We start from the raw sequence: 20,185 nt of genomic DNA, 5'->3' as shown, positions 1-20,185 counted from the left end.
TAAAATGTTTGCAATGCTAAATTAGTAAATTGGCAATTATATTATTCAACTTTAGAAAGTTAACCAAGAGTGCAAATTTTATATAGTTTTGAAGAGATTATGAGCAGCAGAAATTTTCTTGTTCAGAGATAGTTTCTCCCATCCCCCGCTACTCCCCACAAAGCAAGTCCAAGAATTTGTTCCACTTTGTTTGGTACCTTTTACTGCAGTTTGAAATACCATTTTGGAGGACAAAGTGCGTCCATTTCCGGTCAGCTGCTTTGACATTTGACCTTGGAAGCCGAGTATTAAGCAGGACACTGACTCCAGGCCTAGGTTCAGTGCTGCAGTGTCAGTCTGATACAAACCACTTCAGAATGACGCTCCAGATGTAGGGCCGTAACTTCCAAGCTCCAGGGCGTCACACACGGCAGGGGACGAGGTACCCCAGAGGTGCGCTGGGAAACACCCTCTCCCTTCCCCCTGGAAATTCCCAGGTAAGGTTTGCATGGAAATTGCCTGGGAAGTACAACAACCCTGCACTGGGAGCCATCGGAAAATGAAATTTAAATTGCAAACTTTGGATGGTTCCGACTGTATTACATCAATAGTTACTCAGAAAAAGTTAGAGAATTTAAACCAATTGTAGCTTCTGGGTAACTATAGTACAATTCAAACAGAACCCCTCACGGAACTCCTCCCACAACCCTGAACCCCCACGGGACTCAAACCCCCGCCCTCTTGATTATCCACCCCACGGGGCTCCCTCATGCCCCAGACCCTCCAGGGGATTGCCAGCACCCCCCAACTACCCCTACCCATGGGACACCAACCTCCCCTCTCCACGGGACTCTCTCACCCGACCTGACCCTCCCAGGGACCCCCAACCCCACCCCTCCGATCACCCCTCCTATGGGACTCCACCCAACCTCAAGGGACTACACCCCCTGACTGGAACTCTCCAGTCCATGGGATTTCACCCCCCCCCCCCACCCCATGGGGACTCTTCCTGCCACCACCCCCCTCACCCTCAGAATGGGACCCCCTACCATCACTGCCACAAGGCCGGAGTGCCTCACCCACCCCACCCCTGCCTAACCCTGACACCCCCTCCAGGACCGACTCTCACCCCATCGCCCACCCAAGGCCTGATCCGATTTCCCCCTGCACCCAACCCCCCTCACCAACAACACCCAGACCTAACCCAACAGTGCCCCTCCTCCCTCCCACTCAGGACCGAACCCACCCCACCCAACCGCCCCCCACCAGCCTGACCCGACCCGACACCCCACCCCCAGGCCCGACTTGACACCCGCTTCCCCGAAGGCCCCAGCTCACCACTCCCCCCCCCTCCCCCACAACAAATCCTACCCACTTACCTTATATATATTTACCTTTTCCCTCGCTTATCAAGGACCTTTAAACCCATCTGGACCTTTAAACTTACCTGGCTTACAGCAGCAAGTGCCGTAGAAAGGGGAGGCATGGTTTCCTTACCTGCGACTCTACAACCCTCAACACCAAGCGCTGGGGGCCCACCTGCATTGCCCAGATCTCACCTGCCCTGACTCAGAAGGTCGGGGTGGGGGGAGACAGGATCGCCTGGATTTCAAAGTAAGAACTTACGAGCAGGGAGGCAGTTCACCTCCGTTGCCACTCTGTCCGAAGTGACGGACCGAGGCGTGAACGCTTTTTACTGTTTTCCGGAAAATGAAAATACGGCAGATGCTGGGACATAAAATAAAAAGCAGAGAGTGCTGGAAACGCCCAGCAGGTCAGGCAGGATTTGCGGCGGGAGAAACAGAGTTAACATTTCAGGGCAGTGTTTCATCCGAACTGGAAAAAATGTTTAGAGAGGGAGAAGGTTTCGGGCAAGTGCAGGGACTGGGAGAGGGGGTGGGGGTGGGGGGAGAGCAAAATGAATGATCTGTGATATGGGTGGGCCTATCACTGCAGACCTCTGACTACCTAGATAAGAGATGATCTCGTTTGATGGGGGACAAATCAATGCTAGTTTGCCTATCATTGAGCTGAGGAGCATCAAGAGGATTAAATGACTTCCCTGCCCCCCTCCCCAGCCCCCAACCATGGAAATTCTGTGCATCTCCTTCATAAGGAGTGTATACCCGAAAGGATCTGTGGGGCAATATTCCCGTGGTAATTACTGTCCACATGATCTTAGCTATATTGTGAGGTATTTGTGTATTCCAGGTTTGCCACATCACTCCTTTTTAGCAGAGTATTTCAAAAGGAAACAAGCCAGCCTGTTTTCCTGAGGATGCATTGCTTCGTGTACCTCTTCTGCTGAAGTTTCAAACTTTTATTGGCTTGTAGAACAAGGCAGAGGAAACACTGTGTTGTATACTCACAATAATGAGTGATAAGGTCGTAAAGGTCCATTTTGTTTGTACGGAGCGGATGATGTCACTTACAGCTGCAATTGTTTCCTTTCTGGTTGCATGTCATAGAAACCAAGTATCTGGATGGGTTAGATAAGCATAAATAACCGGGACAGTAGTAGCTGACAAACAATGCATTTGTGACAGGAGATCTTATCAATCCAAAACAATAACCATGCAGAGCTTTAATGAAAATGAGTATTTTTTTTCTTTTTTTTTGGAAAAAAAAGACCCATGGAAAATGCAGGTAACGCTCAGCGAGTCAGGCAGGAACTGCAAAGAAAGGAAACTATTAAAGTTTCAGGCATAGGCCTTCATCACAATCAGAAGACGAGTGGTGTGAAATTTGAATTGGAGGTGTCTGTTGTTTGGGTGTTATAGGTATCATGAGGTCCAAAGTGACTTACAGGGCATGAGGAGAGTCGCACAGATACCATGTTGGCGAGACCATTGGAGCATATGCGGTGAATGCACGGCAGAAATATATCAGTCCAGACAGAATCATCTCATGAACCAACATGCAGCGCTGATTTGGTGCTGGTGCGGCGATTTTGGAGTTCAGCGCTCCGGCTACCGCTATTCCTTTATCACGTGTGGCTCAACACAGACTCAGGAACAGGAACAGGAAGGATCCCACCCCGGGTTGTAGGTGCTGATGGAGTTTTTCCTGATGTCGGTCTTCTGCACAAACCAGTTGCTCCCAGGCGCGGATGCACTAATAGCATCCGCCTTGGAATGCAGCCTGAGTGGGAGCATGAATTAAGACAACGCAGAGCGGGACAAGCTGCTGGAAGAGGATGGAAGAGGAGGCCGAGGGCTCTCGGTGGAAAGCTATGCCCGAACCTTGGCATTTGGGATGTTTGCAATTGCATAGGGATATCCTCATTGAAATCTGACACTTGTTGTGCAGTCACAACTTCAATCACCGAACAGGACACGGATGGCATTGCCAGCGACTGCGGCTCCTTTCAGCCTGGAGGTGGGCATATTTGCAACATCTTGCAACATTTTGCCCTCCATTGTTCCTTAAGGGTGATCACTGACACACTCCATTCACTGAGAGCTAACTGTGCTGCAGTTTCTCTTGGCCAGAGAGCAGCACGCAGGGAGAGCACGTGGCTTTGCTAGGATTGCAGACTTCTCCGAGATGCAGGATGCCATTGATTGCATGCACGTTGCTTTGCAGGTGCCGCATGTCAAACCTGAGATGTACCACAACAATACTTCCTTTGCATGGAGTGCTGTGCAGGAGATCTGCAGCACTCAAGTTCCATTAGGGTCAGCTGCATGCTGCACAACCTTGCCCTTGTGAGTGGGATTGATTTTGTTACCAGCTGTACAGTGAGCAGCTCAGGAGCAGGAAGGGCAGAAGGCAGACAGCAGACAGCCTCTTGTTGGTCAGACTGTCCCTGAGCAACTCATCTGAGTGCCCCGCCATTAACCACAACTCCAGTTCCCATTCACCAAAACTCCCACACCTTCCCTTCCCCCTGACACTGACCAATGCAGCATCCATTTGGTCACAATGAAAAAATAAAAGCCACCACAAAGTAATCATTCCAAACTACATTTATAAACGAAATCATTCCAGATTGCATATAAAAGTCAATTAATTATCCTTGTGCATTCTCTTAGTGTCTGTCTTTGATCTACATTTGCTTGTCATAGTGCTCTGGGCACAGTGCTACTACGGTGGTTACGGCATTGCTGGTGGAAGGATGCTGACTTTTGACTGCGGACTGCATGATCTTGGCATGTGTGGCAGGAGCCTGTGCTGGCTTGCTACCAGGTAACTGCAAGGGCACAGGAGCAGAAGTGGTGAGAGGACTAATGCTGTTATTTGGAGAGAGGGCAACAGGTTTGTGCTCCACTGCCACTCCCCTGGGACAGAGGGTGAACTGTTTTACTGCTGAGGCAACCTGTAAGCACCTATTCACACTGTCACCCTCAGCTAAGATGGCATCAAGCTAACCTTGCCTGACTTCAGTCTGAGATTCCACTGCAGCAGTCAGACTTTTGGTGGAGGCTGCTTGTGCTGCAATGGAAACAGAGGCATCAAACATCAGGCATTGCATCAATGTTGAGTCCACAAGTGTATTGATAGAGTTGGTCACCACTTCCATGGAGGAAAGAATGGGCTCCATGCTCTGCACCAAGTTGGTGCTGGACTCCTCTATGGCCTGTAACAGCAACCCAAGCTTTCTGGCAGGCCTGCCAATGCACGAAGCAATTCAGTGTGCATGTCCATTGGCTGCTTTCTGTGACCTGCTCAGCTGAGACCTCTGCAGCAGAACTTATGTGCGACCTGGCCTTCTGGTGCGCTGGCACCTATGCTACTCTTGCTCCTTGCCCTGCCTGTGACTCGTTACTCTCCATGTGCAGATCCTGCCTGTATGTTGTCCTCTAAATTATGTGCCGTGTCAGTATCTGAGCTGGTGGCTGCGAGTAGTGAAATTTAGTGACAGTTTTTCATAGTTTGCCATTGTGAGATTTGAACTCTTGATCTTGGGGTTGCGAGCCCAGTACCATAACCACTTGGCTATTTAGGCCACGCCTAAACAAAGTGTAACTCTTTCGAGTACAAACACGTTTCCATCTGTTTCAGATGAAGTTACATTGTTTCATAGTTTGCCATTGTGAGATTTGAACTCTTGATCTTGGGGTTACAAGCCCAGTACCATAAGGTGCTGTGTCTTCATCATCTTACTAATCCTACACTGCCTGACCAGGTGGTGGTACTTGGGTATCCGAAAGGAGAAACGCACAAGGGTAAGCTTGTGGTTCGCAGCTGGGGGTGGGGGAAGTAACAAGGATCATTCTTACACCATCGGCAGCTTAAAGATTACAAGACGTTGTGTGATTTGAGGAGGAGGATTAGATATGAAGATACTATTTTTAATGATTTCATCATCTTTCTTGGCCACAGCCTCAACAGTGGGCATCCCAGTAATGGCCAACATTGTGTCCTCTAGGGAGTCAGGATATGCAGATATGCCTTCCCTCCTTTGGACAGCTCCTGCAATGTGGATATGGAGCTTGCAGCTATGTTAAAGTTTTGAGGTTGGGTGTAGCATAGATATGAGTTTTGATTGATAGAGGTTGGGAGTAATGGGGGTATGGTGATTTGAGTAATGAATGAGGCTATATGGTGCAATTGGCGTGGTAAGGCATTTAGTGACTTTGGCTACTTGTGTAAGGACATTAAACTTTTTGTGTCACTGCATCCAGGTCCTCGGAGGTTGGCCCTGGCATTGACCTTTAAATTTATCTACTCCCATTGCCTTCTGACCATGTGTCTGGAGGATCTCCTGGTCCCCTGTGAATACAGGACATCTCTCCTCCTTTACTGCTCCTCCACCAATGAACATCTTGAAACGCACCCTCTCCCATGTTGTGCTATTCTTTTCTCTTTCCCAGAATCACCTGTAGCATGACCTTCAGCACCTGCTGCAGTCATGATACAGCTAACCTCTCCGACACTCAGGCTGGATTTAAATGGTGCTAATCTTTCATGATATTGGCCTCCTGTTGGCACATATGACCACCCAGCAGCATGTTTAGTGCTGTGGCTGTAAGTTGCGATTGTGTTAGTTAGCAGGCAGTGTGAAATTGGCCTGCTGCCTACTTCACATTAAACAGGCAAGGGTTAATAATATCCCATATTTTCAGGGGCCTTCAAATTTAGGCCCTGAGCAGCTTATGAGAAGGGACAGAACAGGGGAAATGTGAAGCAAAAAAAAAAAACCTATGCACAAGAGAAAAAGAATGAGCTATAAGGTGGTTAGGTGGAGATCAGGAGGTGGGTAACTGGAAGAGGTGATAATAGCGTGAGGCAAAAAGAGGAAGAATAGGAGAAATTCAAAGCTGATCCATTTTGATGTGAAGTAGAGAATCTCATATAGTCACAGATAACCACTCGTATAATCTGAATTTTCAATTATTTAAAAAGAAATTTACAGATATGCAGAATTCTGCTTGATTTTGTGAGAACAAAATTGGTTAACCATGCCTGTATGTTTTAATATCGAGTGTATTGTATAATGTCATAGACATGCATCTCCTCCCCATTGTTCATTCTTGGCTGTCTAACAGACAGGATGGTTATTGATGCTTAATACTACACTTGAGATGGTTGTGTGGATTGTCATATTTCTTTTTCTTATTCATTCATGGGATGTGAGCATCAGTAATAAGGCCAGCATTTGTTGCCCATCCCTAATTGTCCTTGAGAAGGTAAAGCAGCATGAGGGCAAAGACTACTTCAGTAGCTGAGGAGTCATGAATGGTACAATTGTCAGTGAACATTCCCACTTCTGACCTTTTGATGGAGGGAAGGTCATTAGCTGAAGCTGATTGGGCTTAGGACACTACCGAGGAACTCCTACAGCAATGTATGGGACTGAGATGATTGGCCTCCAACAGCCACAGCCATTTTCCTATGATCTAGATATGACTCCAGCCAGTGGAGAGTTTTCCCTGGATTCCTTCTGACTTCAGCTTTGTTTGGGGTCCTTGATGCTACACTTGGTCAAATGCTGCCATGATGTCAGGGGCAGTCACTCTCACCAGTATGGAATCAGCTCTTTTCTCAGTGTTTGGGCCAAGGCTGCAATGAAGTCAGGAGCCAAGAGGCCCTGGCAAAACTCAAACTTAGCATCAGTGAGCAGGTTGTTGCTGAGTGGGTGTCGCTTCTTAGCACTGTCAGTAGCACCTTCCGTAACCTTACTGATGATTAAGAGTAGACCGATAGGACAATGATTGGATTAGCTTTGTCTTGCTTTTTGTGGACAGGACATATGTGTGTAAATCTTGACATTGTCAGGTAGATGCAGTATTGTAGCTGTACTAGAACAGCTTGGCCAGAATGCAACTAGTTCTGGAACATAAGTCTTCAGTACCACAGCCAAGATGTTTCATTTCACATTCATCATATTGCAAACTTATTAATAGATAACCTTTCACATAGTCAACAATCTTAGCAGTAAAATGTATATCATTCACATTGGCCCAAATCTCATGACCTGGGTAGGAACCCCTATTTCCAACCCTGATTAGACAAAAAATACCTGCTTACCTTCCTCCGATTTTTCCGGCTAATCTTCCGATGGAGGATCCAGCAGAACTCGGTCAGTGCAGGAAACCTTAGAGACAGCAGTGAAGGGAGTCTGTGCAGAAATCATGCCCCCTTTTTATGGCACTAACTGCTGTATTCCAGTAAGTGTTCACTAACACACTGAAAATGTTTGGGACATTTGAACAGCTTTTCAATGAGTTAGTGAATGAGTGTTGTAGGGTGGGTGAGGTAAGTGGGTAAGGGGTAGGGTGGGTGAGATAAGTGGGTAAGGGAATAGGGTGGTGAGGTTGGGGGAGTCGGGAGTTTGGGGGAAACAGGAGGGCAGCCAGCGGGAGTTGGGCAGTGTGGGGTAGTTAGGTTGGGTCAGTGGGGTGTTGAGGTCAGGGATATGGTGGCCGGTTGTATAATTCCCTGGGAGTTAGACTAGGTTAGACTAGGACATTGCCTGGGTAACTATTCAGATAAGTATGTTGGAACCACCCGAGGTCTCCAACCCTAACTGAGAGTCGGAGAATTTTTTGGAGGGTCCCAGGGAGCAGTGAAATTGCCCATCAGAAGTTCAAACTTCCTGAGCATTTCCCATGAAGTCAATGCATTGGGACTTCAAGAGGTCCTCTAGCACATGTTTGTGGAGTCTCCAATGATCCAGAGACTGGAAGATCTCAACTATTATGTTAACGCAGTCTCACCATTACTTTTGATACCCATGTATTCTGTTGATGAATATGCATTGCATCATTTTCTTAATATATGTAATGCACTTTGTTGATGAAACTTCAACCTATTGAATTTTGAGAACCAAATCATATACATATAACCCCATAAGTAAGTGATAGACATCACATTATTGGGTCATTGTTTTAATGTTTAATATTTCTTGTTATGAAATATATTACCTCCAGGATTTAGTGATTCAAGAAGTGAATTTGCACAAATCTACAACGTTGTGCGGTGTGCTATAATAACATCTTTAGTCTATGTAGTGACTTGCTAGATTTTCTTGCCTGTTCTTAGTCAATGAATGCAAAGAATAAGGGGCCAAAAAAGCAGTCAAAAGATTGTCTGACTATCATTACAATTGGCTTCTGAGGTATCTACAGTCACAACAGCAATGATACTTTGCACAAAAATCAGCCTGGTTCCCTATAATTGGTCCGGCATGGTCTGTAAACAGTGTAATTTCAATTAAGTGTTTGGTCTCAGGATGTGACAACTTCGACAAGGCTGCATGATTGTCTATCCTTACTTGTCTTACTGTCTGTGTGAAGGTTGTACTCCCATAATGAAGCACTGAACAGTCAGGTGGAGTGACAGAAATGCAATGTTTTGTATTATGCTGAAGCATTCTATAGTGAATGCAATACCTCTGACTTCATGGAGATGCAGGGGTTCCACTTTGTGCACTACATTCAGCCCAGCGTGTTTACCTGTTTTACATGTTCGTTGTAGATGGAGGTCAGATAGCATGCGTAGTTCGGAGCAATCCTGTTTATAACTAAAAGGAACAATGGGGTACAAGGTACAATACCCTTTAGAAAATGTTGAAGCTCATTGCTGGTACACCATGGAAAATACACGGGGCTGGATTTTGTTGGGGCAGCAAGCTGGGGGTAAACCCGCCTCGGCTGTTTTGGGGGAACTCCAGTTGGATTTCAGGTCCATTGTGCAGTTAGTAAGCTGCCATTGAGGCTCTGGCCCTTTAAGGGAGGACAGCCTGCCTCCAAGAGCTGCCAGTCAATTTGGAGGGCCGCAGCGCTTCAGTTCCAGCAGCGCCACTGGGAGCACTGGCCACTGCTGGGACTGCACCCAGCTGAGAGAGACAGCGAGGTAATGGGGGTCGGGCATTGCCAGAGCCAGCAAGGGGAAAGGGGTACCTGGTGAGGGCAGGGAATGGTGTTGCCGAGGGGATGGCCATTGTACTGGCAGGTGGGGGCGGGGGGGGGGGTTCACCAGGTGGGCTCCCACATGGCAAAGACCACTTGCCACTGGCAAAATACTAACGATAGTTGGAAAAGGCCATTAATTGGCCACTTAAGTGGTACAGTTGTCCTCTGGGCAGGAACATTTTCTCCTCCACCTTTCCTGCTGCTGGCAGAATGCCATAGCAGTGAGAATGTGACAGGCACTCCAGCCTCCCACCCCACCCCACCCCAACGCCCACCACCCCACCACTTTCCCTTGCCGTTTTCTGGTCCCCCTCACCTCCTATGCTGCTCTTGCAGGCCCCATTATATTTAGTCCACTGTGTGCATACCACACAGGATCAATTACGGAGAACTGGACTGTTCTGATGCGTACAAAATTAGCTGTATATGTTTTGCATTGTGCTCAATACTTACGGGCATAGTGGTTTCCATGTCAGTAAAATACTATGTGTTTATATATGTGTAAATCTGTATACCTATCATACATAGATGTAAACTATACAGTTACTATTTCTACAGTTCAGTAGTGAGAACTCACATTGGCTTCAATGCACATTGCTTTGCCAGCTGTGAGAAATAAGGAAAAAGTCGCCATATGTTAAACTTTGACCTGACCTGGTCTTGAACCTTCCAAGAGCTGATCAATTCTGTTCAAAATCCACCAAGTTATGTTTACTAAATTCCTGAACCAATGTGTTAGCATTTTATTACAAATGATCACTTCTGATTTAAAAAAAAAATGAATTCGGTTGTGCAGATGTATGTGTGGCTTAGCTGCTTCTAACAATGTTCTGACAGGCCCATTAAGAATAGTAAATGAAGGCCACTTGGCCCTTTTAGGGTTTCTGCTCCAGCCGTTATCCTTTGAATAAATTCATGCTTTTCTGTTTGAAGCCAGAGAAGCAAATCCAAAGCACTTTAAGATCTTGGTCACCTCAATGTTGGGTGTAACATTACAGCCCTACATAGAGAGATGGACACATTTTCTGGCAGAACCTAAACGTGTGCTGTGAGCAATAATACAATGATGAAAGGAGACTTGAACCATTACCAGGAATGTGGGGTAATTTTAATCCCCACAAAGCAGATGGGGGTTAAAAAATGTTTAAAAAGCAGGAAACCCAAGCCCTAACGTGAATTTTATTTTTAATGTGTGAAGACTGGGATTAAATTTAAAACAGGTCTTGCCATTAAGTTTGTCAGGACCTGCGGGAGACCCGTACTTCCAGGTTTCCTGTCTGTAAATCCAAACCACCCCCCCCACCACCCCCACCATTGCATTTTCTATGCTCTGACTTGTTATTGGGCCCAAGGTATTTCACTGACTTATTAAGCTGTATTGCCTCACCAATTTATAGGCACACACAATGTAACCTGAGTTCTGGTTTTGTCTCAAATGATTGAAGTAGTAATGCACCATACTGCATTGATTCAGTAGAAAGCTCTTTCTGCTGGAGTGCACAGGGACAGCTTATCAACTATTGGGCAGGCGATTTCTTTTACATTCAAATTTATGCAATTCCTTTTACAAAATGGCTTGGTTTTTGTTCATATGCTGGTTGAACAATCTCCTGCTGTTTGCCTGATGCTTTGGCATTGAAAATAGAAGCTTTGCCTTTCTTAAGGAGTTTGCTCTACTGAATTACTTTCGAGAAGTTGCTTTTGATCACCGTTTTGTTATGTTTCACCTGTGTTAACTTCCAATTAGCCGGCGCAGCCTGCTCTGGTGTGCAATGCCAGTAACCATCGGCAGTGAGCCCATCGACACTGAGCAAGGTCTTCACATTTATTTTAATCAAAGTTGCAAATAGTGGAAAATATCCAACTATCAAACCTCAGCATTAACAGGTACTCTGTAGCAACATGTTTAGATATTCTTTTCATCAAACGCTACCCTGCCCTGTGATTTTCTCCTGTGCCCTTCTTCAGCTGGTGGCAAGTCCTGCTGGAGTGTGATGCCATGGCTAGCTTCAACCTCCAGTATCATGGCTGAATGGCCATTCTTTGTACCTGAGCTGGACAGTGACTGTCGGGCTATTTGTCGGTAGAAGCTTCACGGGTGAACCACATCCTGCCTTTACTGGAGGTCCACACATGGGCACTTACTGCAGGAAGTGCATTGTTACAGGAAACCGGCAAGCGCTTTTGCTTCCCACCTTGCTATTTTGCGAACGCAGAGGACAATAGTATACACAGCACATGCAGGGATTGAATCTAGTGCCTTCCTACTCCATTTGGATCAGAAGTGCATTTGCGCACTGATTTACTGAGCACTTTCATTGCTCTTTTAAGCTGCCAGATTTTGATTGAGGTTCTAAGCAGCATGTTCAAAAAAACTGACGAGCATTAAAATGGGCTTCAGTGTGTAAACCTCCCTCCCAGCTGCCCCACTGCAACTCTTAAAACGTTTTGAAAATGGTGCAATGGTCAACAGGAAACCTACACCAATGGAGTCAGACCCCTATGCTTAGAACTCCAGACGGTGTGGATAGATGGAGTTAGGGTGCAGATCAGACATGATCCAATGCAAATTCAAGAGGCTGAATGGCCTACTCCTGTTCCTAATGGGATTGTCAATCTGGGTACATTTGATACACTAATTCTGAGGTGGCGGCATCAGTGGCAGTGAGTTGCAGCATCACCAAAGTAATGAATTCCATTAGCAGTGCCTGAAGTGTGGAGTTAACTGTCTGATCCATCCCACAATAACAAGATGGGGCAATTCTGCATCATTGCTAATTGTCAAGTTGAAATTTGTGCTCCATCAAAAAGAATTCATACCATAACGTCACAAAGTTGGTGATATTTGACAATTCTCAAACGCAGAACTGCATGTGATGTGATGAGCATTATTCACCGTCAGCTGCGACCTTCAGCAGGAGGAGTAAACTGCAAAGCTGTGTCAGATCCCAATTAATCTCCATCAGTATGATTGGATCCTCTGGGTCACTCTCAGACGTGCCTTTGGACCTGACCTGATGTAGATGTCTCAAATCATGACAGAGAAGTAACTCAAGGCCCAGTTGCTTTGCTTCTGGCAACGCTTGGCTGTGATAATGGGCTAGAGATGGGAACCTGAATCCAGTCTGGATTTGGAAATTAAAGTATGGGATCCTGAATTGCATTCACACATGAAATTGGAATCTGAAGTTCAGACTTAGATTCCCCTGGTGATGTGCTTAGATCTGTTGATCCGTCAGCACACTATTTTCCAGGTGGTAGCACAGTCCTGGGTTAACTGTATTGTCAATTGGGGGTTAATTGTATTCAGTTGGTGGGCATTATTGCAAACTCACCGGTGCTCATCAATATAGGAGCAGGCTGCAATTTTGGTTGTTGGCTGCAGGTACACAATATGAAATGTGTGTCTCTGTAAATAAAAGCTTATAAGGGTGTAAAGACCAGGCTCCAGAGTTCTATCATTCACGATCTGGTTATCTGAGCTTTAACATCCTGCGATGCATGTAAATTGTCCCGATTCAAAAAGGATTACACACTGTGGCTGCCAAGGCAAGGGGGAATCTCCCTTGACTCTAGAATGCCAGCCATCGGAAACATGAAATCATATTGGTTTAGCAGCCCGCAAGTAAGTGTCTGCCTCCTCTCTCTCTACCCTGGAGAGTAAAATGGCCATGTATAAAAACACACTGGGCACAAAATAAAACAAAATAACTAGGTTTTTTTCAAGGAATGCAATACATTCTGGACAACAAGGTAAGTGAGATGGATGTGGAATAAATTGCTTTTGCAAACTCAGACAGGTACAGCATCACAAGGATACACTGTATTATAAACTGTATCTCTAGTAGATAACCTACATGTGCACAGCCTATTGTTCCTGTTCATTAACCGCTGGCAAGCCTTCAACTGGGTGCATGCAACTTCAATCTGTTCAGCTACAACTTCCAGCCTTGTGTCAATATTCGAGTACACAAGCCATACAAATTGAGTGCCTCTGTGAGCTATGTCTGACACATGGATCACTTAAAACCCAAAGCAGCCATCTCCTCTGTTTTCACAGCCTATGTGTCACTTTCAGTTTTTTTTTTACCCCTGACACGGGTGGCTGTTTTTATTTATGATTTCTAATTCTACCGTTTTAAAAACCATTTCGCATCTGTGGTATAGCATTGAGTGTTAGTTTTCATGATGAACATTAGGAATGAATGATTACTGATTGGATCAGTGGATAAAACTCATCCCTTCTCCCTTCCCCGGCTTATGTACATGATCTGCAATTTCATCATCTACACCATCACTTTTAAAACAAATCTGATAAAGGGTATTTCTGCATTGCATTACATATTGTTCAGTTATTAAAACTGATATTTGATTATTTTGATTACATGGACAGACACAATTAATAATCTAATATAAAAGCAAAATAATGTGGATGCTGGAGATTTGAAATAAGAACAAAGTGCTAGAAAAACTCAGCAAAACAACTAACTATCTATTTTACATTAACATGAAAAATTGCTCTGGATTTTCTGTGAGAAACGAAAGCCTTTTTTTGTTGGGTTGGGGGACACACTCAATAAACTGAAGAGCATAGCAAGAATTTTAAGGATACATTTACTTTTGTGAAAATGAATGTATCAGTAATTCTATAAATGAATACTGGCCATTTGTTATTATTCAGAATTTCTCAGACGGTTTTTAATTGTGTCTAAGTTGTTTTCTTTTTAGAAACAAAGTTAGTTTGCTGATAGTTTCATGTGGTAAAATTTCTTTTGGTTTTTGCAAGTGCTTTTCCTCTTTTTGATGTGGCTCAAATGCAAAATCTTCTTTGTTACCACAGTCTGGCACCACGCAATGTGAATGGAAATATAGGGCGGTGCTCTCCAAATACTATTTCACACATACCTAATTTGAGTATTGCTGACAAAAGAGACGTGCTGTCTAAGCTTTTCATCTTGCACTCATCAGGACAGGTCACAAGATTACCAACAATAAAGGGAACAACAATTTATACTGCATGAGAAGAGAGTGCTGACTGGTTGGCAAATGAATGCTTGTTCCCTCTGCTATTGGTAATCTTGTGAGTTGTCCTGATGAGTGCAAGATGAAAAGCTTCGACAGCACGCCTCTTTATTTCAGCAATACTTTAAGTTTTGTACAACCAAATGACTATTTATTTACATACCTTATTGCAAGGTCCATTACTTGTTGCATTCTGTGACAGTGTAACACATTTCTCATGCATTTTAATTAAGTTGGCAGTGGTATCTTTAGATGACAATCCTCATTTTAACAAATAACCTGCCATTATATGTAAATCACAGTGTTGAACTGTTGCAGGGACCAAGAATCTTTGTTGGGCTGGTCTGTATTTTTTAACGAGTGCTACTTCTCTGTGCTGTTTTAACATTCTGTTTCTGGTTGGTGTCTAAGTTATTAAGGATTAAAATTAGTTACCTATCAGGTGTAAAATTATATGGCTATATTTACGCTTGTCAAATTCAATCCTATGTAACAGTGAGGATTTAAAAGAAAATTCAATTAAAGCCTTTCACAGTAACCCAATGGTCATTTCCAGAGCCCCTTAGAATAAAAATATTTAAAGGTTAGAATAAAAATATTCAACTGTGAGTAAGCAGAAAATCCACAGATTTATAAAACATTTTCTAACTGCCATTAGTTGGTGAAAAGCACAGAAAATATTCTCATCAGATATTAATTTCCATTCTAATAAAGAAAACTCTTATGCACCAACCCAAATACTGGAAAAAACACTGAAAAGAAAACAATTTCAAAACAATTGTGCCTCTTGAAAATGAACTCATGTTTTTAAATCAATTTTTTTCTGTGATGGAAATAATCTGAGTAAAGATTATACTCCTTAGCCATATTTCATTATCTTCATATATTGCTCAATAAGATTTCACTAGGTTCTCTGTTACAGTTTAAGGATGAAAGGATTTGTTGTTCATTCTACTGTAGAGTAATTTACGATACACCAGTGTAGATTTTCTGCCTCCTGCCTGCTTTTTTGTTCTGTTTTGGGAAGGGAGCTCTAAGGGAAACACACTTTTTCAGCTCTTCCTATGCTTAATGCGGATTAGCCCCATTGTGCAGGCACATCTACTCTTCATTCAAATGAAGCAACCAGAGCTTCTACTGCATTCCCACCTATTGTCTCCTTTGCATGCTGGACATTGGGTGCCATTAGTTAGGCCTTGGCATCCAGTGTTGAGACATTGGTGGAGGATTGAGGGAAGCGTTTGTTGGACATGGCAATGAGCAGACCCTACAAAGAAAATGTAAAATTATCATATGAACAGTGCTGTGTTTTTTCCTTTGGCATATTTGCAGCTGCTTCTTTCCCCCATAGCAGCAGGCCCCCGGATTAGTGTAACTCCATGTTGGAGGTCGAGAGTCTGTATGTTAATAACTCTTGGGCTGGGAAAAAGGGAGCGCACTCCTCTGTGGCCCATTGGAGATGAACTCCAACTAGGAGCCCTTCTGGAGAGTGGAATTCTGCAAAGAGAAATTCCCACCTACAGTGCGCAGAGCTAAGGGCCCTATCCATTCAGGTGCAGCAGGCCCAGGCTAATACATTCTGAAATATATTGGCAACAAATGACGCAACCTAAAGAACAGGCTGTTATGAAAATAGTAGATTATTATTTGCTTTGGCAATTGTGAACGAATGCTCTGACAGCATCCCAGGAGTTCCCAAATATAAAATTTTGGACAGAATTTAATGGCCAGGTCAGTGGGCCTGTCTACTGCTTGGAGAGCTGCTGGCAACCAGGCTGTGACCATTTCTTTGAGCCCCATTGGGATTAAGCCCCAATTAGGCAGCCCACTGGCTGCCATTGGGTTTCCCAGTTCCACTGGAGCCAATTTCCTGCTGGACATCTTGGTGTTGGCCCCACCTCTGAGAGCTGCTGACCAATCAGAGACCAACAACCTGCCAGTGCCAGCAGTATCACTGGGCGCAGTGGCTACTGGCGCTATTGCAGAAGGCCCGAGGCTAATTATCATCACAAGAGCCCATGGACCAAGGTGAGTGGGGCAAAATTTCAGGGGCTAGTCAGGGAGGCCTGGCTAGGGAAGAGAGGGAGGTCATTGTCAAAGGCAGGAGGTGACTTCTGCTCCGTTTCTGCAAATGAGCTCCATTGAGCTCAGGACACCTGAGAAGAAGGTTCCCCATAGTCCCCCCTCACCACTACCAGGCAGCATGCATACCTGCCAGAATTTACCTGATGGTTTTCCCTTATGGGGTGGTCCCTACCCACCGCTGCCTAAATACCAGTGGAGGTAGGATGAGGTTCTTTATTGGCCACTTAAGGACCTCAGTTGGCCTTCACCCCCCCCACCCTCTGGTGAGTAGGCTGTCCTCAACACTTCTGCCCTGGACTTAATCAGGGGGAGGCATGAAGGCAATGATGCTCTCTATCCTGTATCTTCTCGCCCCATTATATGGCCCCCACCACCTCTGGAGGAGCATTAAATTCTACCCAACATAAAGAACAGGCCTTTAGCAAAGTAATGAAATATTATTATTTGTTTTGGCGATCGTGAAGAATGCTCCAACAGAATCACCGGAATTCCCAAATATCAAATTTTATTTCCCCTTTCACCTGCTTTACTTGAGCCTTGTCTGGTGATAAGTGTGGTTGAGGTGTTGTAGTTTAACCAAAGAGCTACCATATTTCAGAGACCTGTATTATTCTTTTAAGCATGATCCTGTTTATTGTTTTTCAGATAAGGAGTACAATCAAAAGACTTAAAGAAAGAAGAAAAGCTTTGAATTTTTCAGTAAGTAAAATGTTCTTTATTAAATAGCCTTTTTTAAGTTATTATCTTAGCTGTTGTGCATAATAAGTGTTTAGATATTTGAATACATTTTTATTTGTTATAAATACATTTTAGTAATGAAATATATGTAGCACAGGGAATAACTTTGACATGATTATAACTGCTGTCTTACAAAGTTTTGAAAAGAGTTAGCAATGCACTTTAAGTTGCTGCACTACAGCTGAATTGATTAAATACAAAATGAATATTGAATTATCAGTGAAGTGTATTAGTTGGTTGTTGCAATGAATTAAGCATTGAGGGTAAAATTCAACTTCAGGGTTTAAAAATGGGCAATGATGCATTGACTGTACATCACCGTACACGATACCAGTTTTTTCTTTCCCAGTGACTTCAGTAAAGGGGAAAATCAAGCCATGAATAACCATCGGCAGATCTGTCGCTCACGTTTTGTGGGTCGTATAATAAGCAGTGGATCTCTTGCCCTATGTTGTAGGGTGTATGACAGGCAGCCAATCTGTTGATCCATGTTGAGGGGTATATAACAGGCCGCCAGCCTGTCACCCATGTTGTGAGGTGTTTAACAGGTATATAACAGATGGACCCATCACCCATGTTCTGAGTCCTTGCAGAGTTTGAAAGTCTGTAAGCACCTGAACTCCAGTCCAGCTCAGATTGATGCGATGACTGCCTGCTTGCATTTGGGCCAACTTCCCCTAAGTTGCCATCATATGGGTTTTAATATCCTATATTTACTTTTTTTGGCATACTAGCTAACACATTCCCAATGAAAAGGCTAACTGAAGTGCTAAAATAACAAAAAGTGAAACTAGATGGGAATTTGTTAACTAGTAACATAGTGCACCAAGGAAAACTAAACTCCTAAACTGACAATCTTTCTTATAATGACTTCAAGATGGCTAGTATATTAAATTGACTCTCTGGGAGAGGATGAATTGCTCTTCTGAGGCTGAGATATGTTACAGAGCCAGGGAATCCTGCACCTGATCTGAGAATTCTCAGCATTGATACCACCAAGGCTGCAGTGAAAACATCAGTCACCTCCTGTTTTTGCCTAATCCTTAAACATTGAAATCAATCCTTTGAAAGAAGAGAAAAGATGTTTGGAAAGAGAATTGTGACTTGAAGAGGGACAGATCAGGAGAGAAACAAAAAAAGACAGAATTAGAAGATTGTACAACAAAAGCAAATAGGGAGACGGAGAGAAATTTTCAGGCAAATTCCAAATTAGTTTGTGGTCAGTGGTTAAATGACGGTGCTCACTGCTGACCTCAAAGCAAGCTGCCAACAAGGATCTAACAATTGCTGCAGCATGGATTTCACTTTTCCCAACATTAATTTAATTCTGGTATCAGCATAAGGGGGGTCTCTGGTGTCTAACAATAGTGATGTCAACAAGCAGTTTAAGCAACCAGTCACATTGAAGAATATTCACAGACAGCAAAGCAGTAATTAAATAGCACCAATCATCTTTCACTTTTTAATCATGTTACAAAGAAAGATAGATTTACATTTATAATAGTGCTTTTCATAACCACCGGATGTCTCAAAGCACTTAACAGATAATGAAGTACATTTTGAAGTGTAATCACTGCTGCAATGTAGGAAATTCAGCAGCTAATTTGCATACTGCAAACTCCTACAACCAGCAATGCGATAATGACCAGATAATCTGTTTTTCATTATGTTGATTGAGGGATAAACATTAACCAGAACACCAGCGACAACCCCTGCTCATGTTTGAAATAGTATCATGGAGCAGGCAGATGGGGAGTAAAATAAAGATTGGGTCATACACATGGGATCAAGGGTCAAAATTGAATAATGATAAATGTAACACCCTTATTCAAAAAGGGAGGGAGACAAAAAAACAGGTAACTATAGGCCAATTAGCTTAACATCTGTTATTGGGAAAATGTTAGAGTCTATTATAAAGTGTCTAATAGCAGAGCATTTAGAAATGCATAATATAATCAAGCAGAGTCAGCATGGCTCCATGAAGGGGAAATTATGCCTTACAAATTTATTAGAATTCTTTGAGGAGGTAACAAGCAGGATAGATAGAGAGGAACCAGTAGATGTAATATATTTGGATTTCCAAAAGGTGTTTGATAAGGTACCACACACAAGGCTACTTAATAAGATAAGAGCCTATGGTGTTGGGGGTAATATATTAGCAAACAGAGGATTGGCTAACTAATAGAAAACAGAGGGATTTTCTTATGAGGAGAGGTTGGGCCTATACTCATTGTTATATGGAAGAATGAGAGACGATCTTATTGAAACACGTAAGATTCTTAGGGAACTTGACAGGGTAAGTGCTGAGAGGTTGTTTTTCCTTGTGGGAGAATCTAGGACTAGAGGTCATAATCTCAGAGTAAGGGGTCGCCCATTTAAGACCGGGATTGAAGAGGAATTTATTTTCTCAGAGGGCAGTTAATCTGTGGAATTCTTTACCACAGAGGGCTGTAGAGGCTGGGTCATTAGGTATATTAAAGGCTGAGATAGACAGATTTTAATCAGTAAGGGAATCAACGGTTATGGGGAAAAGGCAGGAAAGTGGAGTTGGGGATTATCAGATCAGCCAGGATCTCATTGAATACTGGAGCAGACTTGATGGGCTGAATGGCCTACTTCTGCTCCTACATCTGATGGTCTTAAACACATTTAAAATAATTTATTATTTTTAAAATCTGTAGAATTTCTTCATAATGGAGAATTTTTTTATATTTCACAAATATAAAATATAGCTTTTCAGAGCCAGAGAGGTTGTTCATAAGTAATTATGACTTAGCATGCTGCTTAAAACAAGATGTAGCTTTTTCAAGATTTTTTCAGCATGCAGAAAAAGTGGAAGTTCACATCAAGTGAAGTGTTTTCTAATATTTTCATCTGCGAGGACTTAACACTGCATCATGTAGAGGAGCAGGGAATCACTGACAGCAACTCCTGGATTCCCATGTTTAACTGCACATGTATAGATTCCAGAAGTTACCATCAGTTTCACAGAGCAATGAGGT

At 43.6% G+C, this 20,185-nt stretch overlaps 1 protein-coding gene across 1 annotated transcript in view; it reads left to right on the top strand.

The window, feature by feature from the left end:
• The window catches only part of LOC121289375 (adhesion G-protein coupled receptor D2-like), a 275,259-nt gene that overhangs the window by 127,704 nt on the left and 127,370 nt on the right, over positions 1-20,185 (top strand). Inside the window, exon 17 of the mRNA XM_041208753.1 lies at positions 17,091-17,144. Within this exon, the coding sequence (XP_041064687.1) occupies positions 17,091-17,144 (54 nt within the window). The remainder of the gene's footprint in view (positions 1-17,090; positions 17,145-20,185) is intronic.

This window comes from Carcharodon carcharias, chromosome 16 (genome assembly GCF_017639515.1).
Source record: "Carcharodon carcharias isolate sCarCar2 chromosome 16, sCarCar2.pri, whole genome shotgun sequence".
Taxonomy (NCBI): Eukaryota; Metazoa; Chordata; class Chondrichthyes; order Lamniformes; family Lamnidae; genus Carcharodon; species Carcharodon carcharias.
The sequence above is the reverse complement of the archived record's forward strand: the minus strand, read 5'-3'. Positions and strand labels throughout refer to the sequence as shown.